Below are 1,622 nucleotides of genomic sequence, written 5' to 3'. Positions count from 1 at the left end.
GCTGCAGTGTGAGACGCTGTCTCATCAGACCAAAATAACAAATACAGCAAAATTTAAAAGAAGCAATGAGCAGATCACTCAGGGTTCTGGAGAGAATAAAGAACATGAGATGAGGATCGTAGAAACTCTCTCTTAAGAAATAAAGCAATGAAGATCCCAAATTAGGCTAGATGTGGTTTATGACAGAGGTTTTTATGGTGCTGGGGACAGAGCCCAGACCCTCTGCTTCTGAACCACACGCCCAGTCTTTGCGGCAGGATTTTAAAGGGAAAGTTTTTGGTTTTGTTTCTGTTCATTGTGACAAGGTCTCACTGTTCGGCCAAAGCCGGCCCTGAACTTCAAACCCTCCTGCTTTAGCTCCTTGAGTGTCAAGATTGGGAAGATTTTAGTAAGACAACACTGGAGACTGAAAGACACAGGGGCTCTGCAGTCTCCAAACAGCGTGTTCCTGAGGGGCAGTACTCTTGGAAGGTTTGGCTGGAGGGTGGCCAGTTGTGACAGATAACTAAAGGACGCCTGGCAGAGCCAGCTGGGGAGGGAGGAGGGGGACGGCTGCGAGCCTTCAGGGAGGTGTTCTGCTTAGGAATTTGTACTTTAGCCCGGAGGCTGTGGGGCAGTCGGAAGGCAGCTAGCTCAGGGAATGTCCTGGGCTGAGCTGCTGTTTGGAAAGGGGACCGTGGCAGCCTCGTGGAGGTCAGGAGACAAGAACAGGTCGGAGTTGGAGACTGGGGGCGCACAGCAGAATGAGGTGAGAACCAAAAGGGTGTGGGACAGTGGGGAGGAGAGGGGAAAGCAGAGAGAGGTTTTCAGGTAAGACAGGTTTCCCTGGCAGGTTTCTCTGCTAGATTTCTGGTGTTACTTATCAAGCTTGGGAAAAATGACTTTAATTAAATGTATGTTTCTGGGGGCTAAGAGTTCAGAAATTGCCTTTTCAAGTTAACATTTATTTATTTATACATACATATAAATATATATGTTTATGCACGAGCAGGGGCACACACATAGGTGGAGATCAGAGAAGAACCTGTAGGCGTGATTTCTCTCCTCCCACCATGCTGGCTGGGAGGACCGAACTTGGCAACAAGTGTTTTTATTTGTTGAATAAATTCACCGGCCCTTGGGATTGCCTTTAGTTTAATGGCATTCCAAATGGATTCCAAAGAGCCAATAATCTCTCAACTAAAGGGGGCCACGCTAGAATACTCCCCAGCCCGACTCCACCCACAGCATTGATTAGCATTATAAATCAATTTTCCAGGGCTGGAGAGATGGCTCAGAGGTTAAGAACACTGGCTGCTCATCTATGGGTCGTGAGTTTGATCCCCAACTACCATTTGGTGGCTCACCACCATTTGTAATGAGATGCGTTACCCTCTTCTGGCGAGCAGGTCTACATGCAGACAGAACATTGTGCACAAAAAAAAATCTTAAAAGTGAGCTATCTCTCTAGCCTTCTTTTTTGAGGTGCTGGATTTGGAACCCAAACAGAGCCTTGTGCCTACTAGGCAGGCACTCTACCACTGGGCTGTACCTCCCAAACCCTGTCATTGTGTCTGTTTGTTCTTTCCTTTTCTTCTTCCTTCCTTCCTTCCTTCCTTCCTTCCTTCCTTCCTTCCTTCCTT

The 1,622-nt window shown here is 47.5% G+C and overlaps 1 protein-coding gene across 3 annotated transcripts in view; it reads left to right on the top strand.

Annotated features, from left to right (window-relative positions):
* Positions 1-629: 629 nt before the first annotated feature.
* The window catches only part of Kifc3 (kinesin family member C3), a 91,478-nt gene continuing 90,485 nt past the window's right edge, over positions 630-1,622 (top strand). For all 3 annotated transcript variants that reach the window (XM_055621620.1, XM_055621616.1, XM_055621617.1), the window contains exon 1: positions 630-748. In XM_055621620.1, coding sequence (XP_055477595.1) covers positions 641-748 — 108 coding nt within the window. In that variant the 5' untranslated portion in view covers positions 630-640. The remainder of the gene's footprint in view (positions 749-1,622) is intronic.

This window comes from Psammomys obesus, unplaced genomic scaffold (genome assembly GCF_907164565.1).
Source record: "Psammomys obesus unplaced genomic scaffold, mPsaObe1.curated_primary_1811, whole genome shotgun sequence".
NCBI classification, from domain to species: Eukaryota; Metazoa; Chordata; class Mammalia; order Rodentia; family Muridae; genus Psammomys; species Psammomys obesus.
The sequence above is the reverse complement of the archived record's forward strand: the minus strand, read 5'-3'. Positions and strand labels throughout refer to the sequence as shown.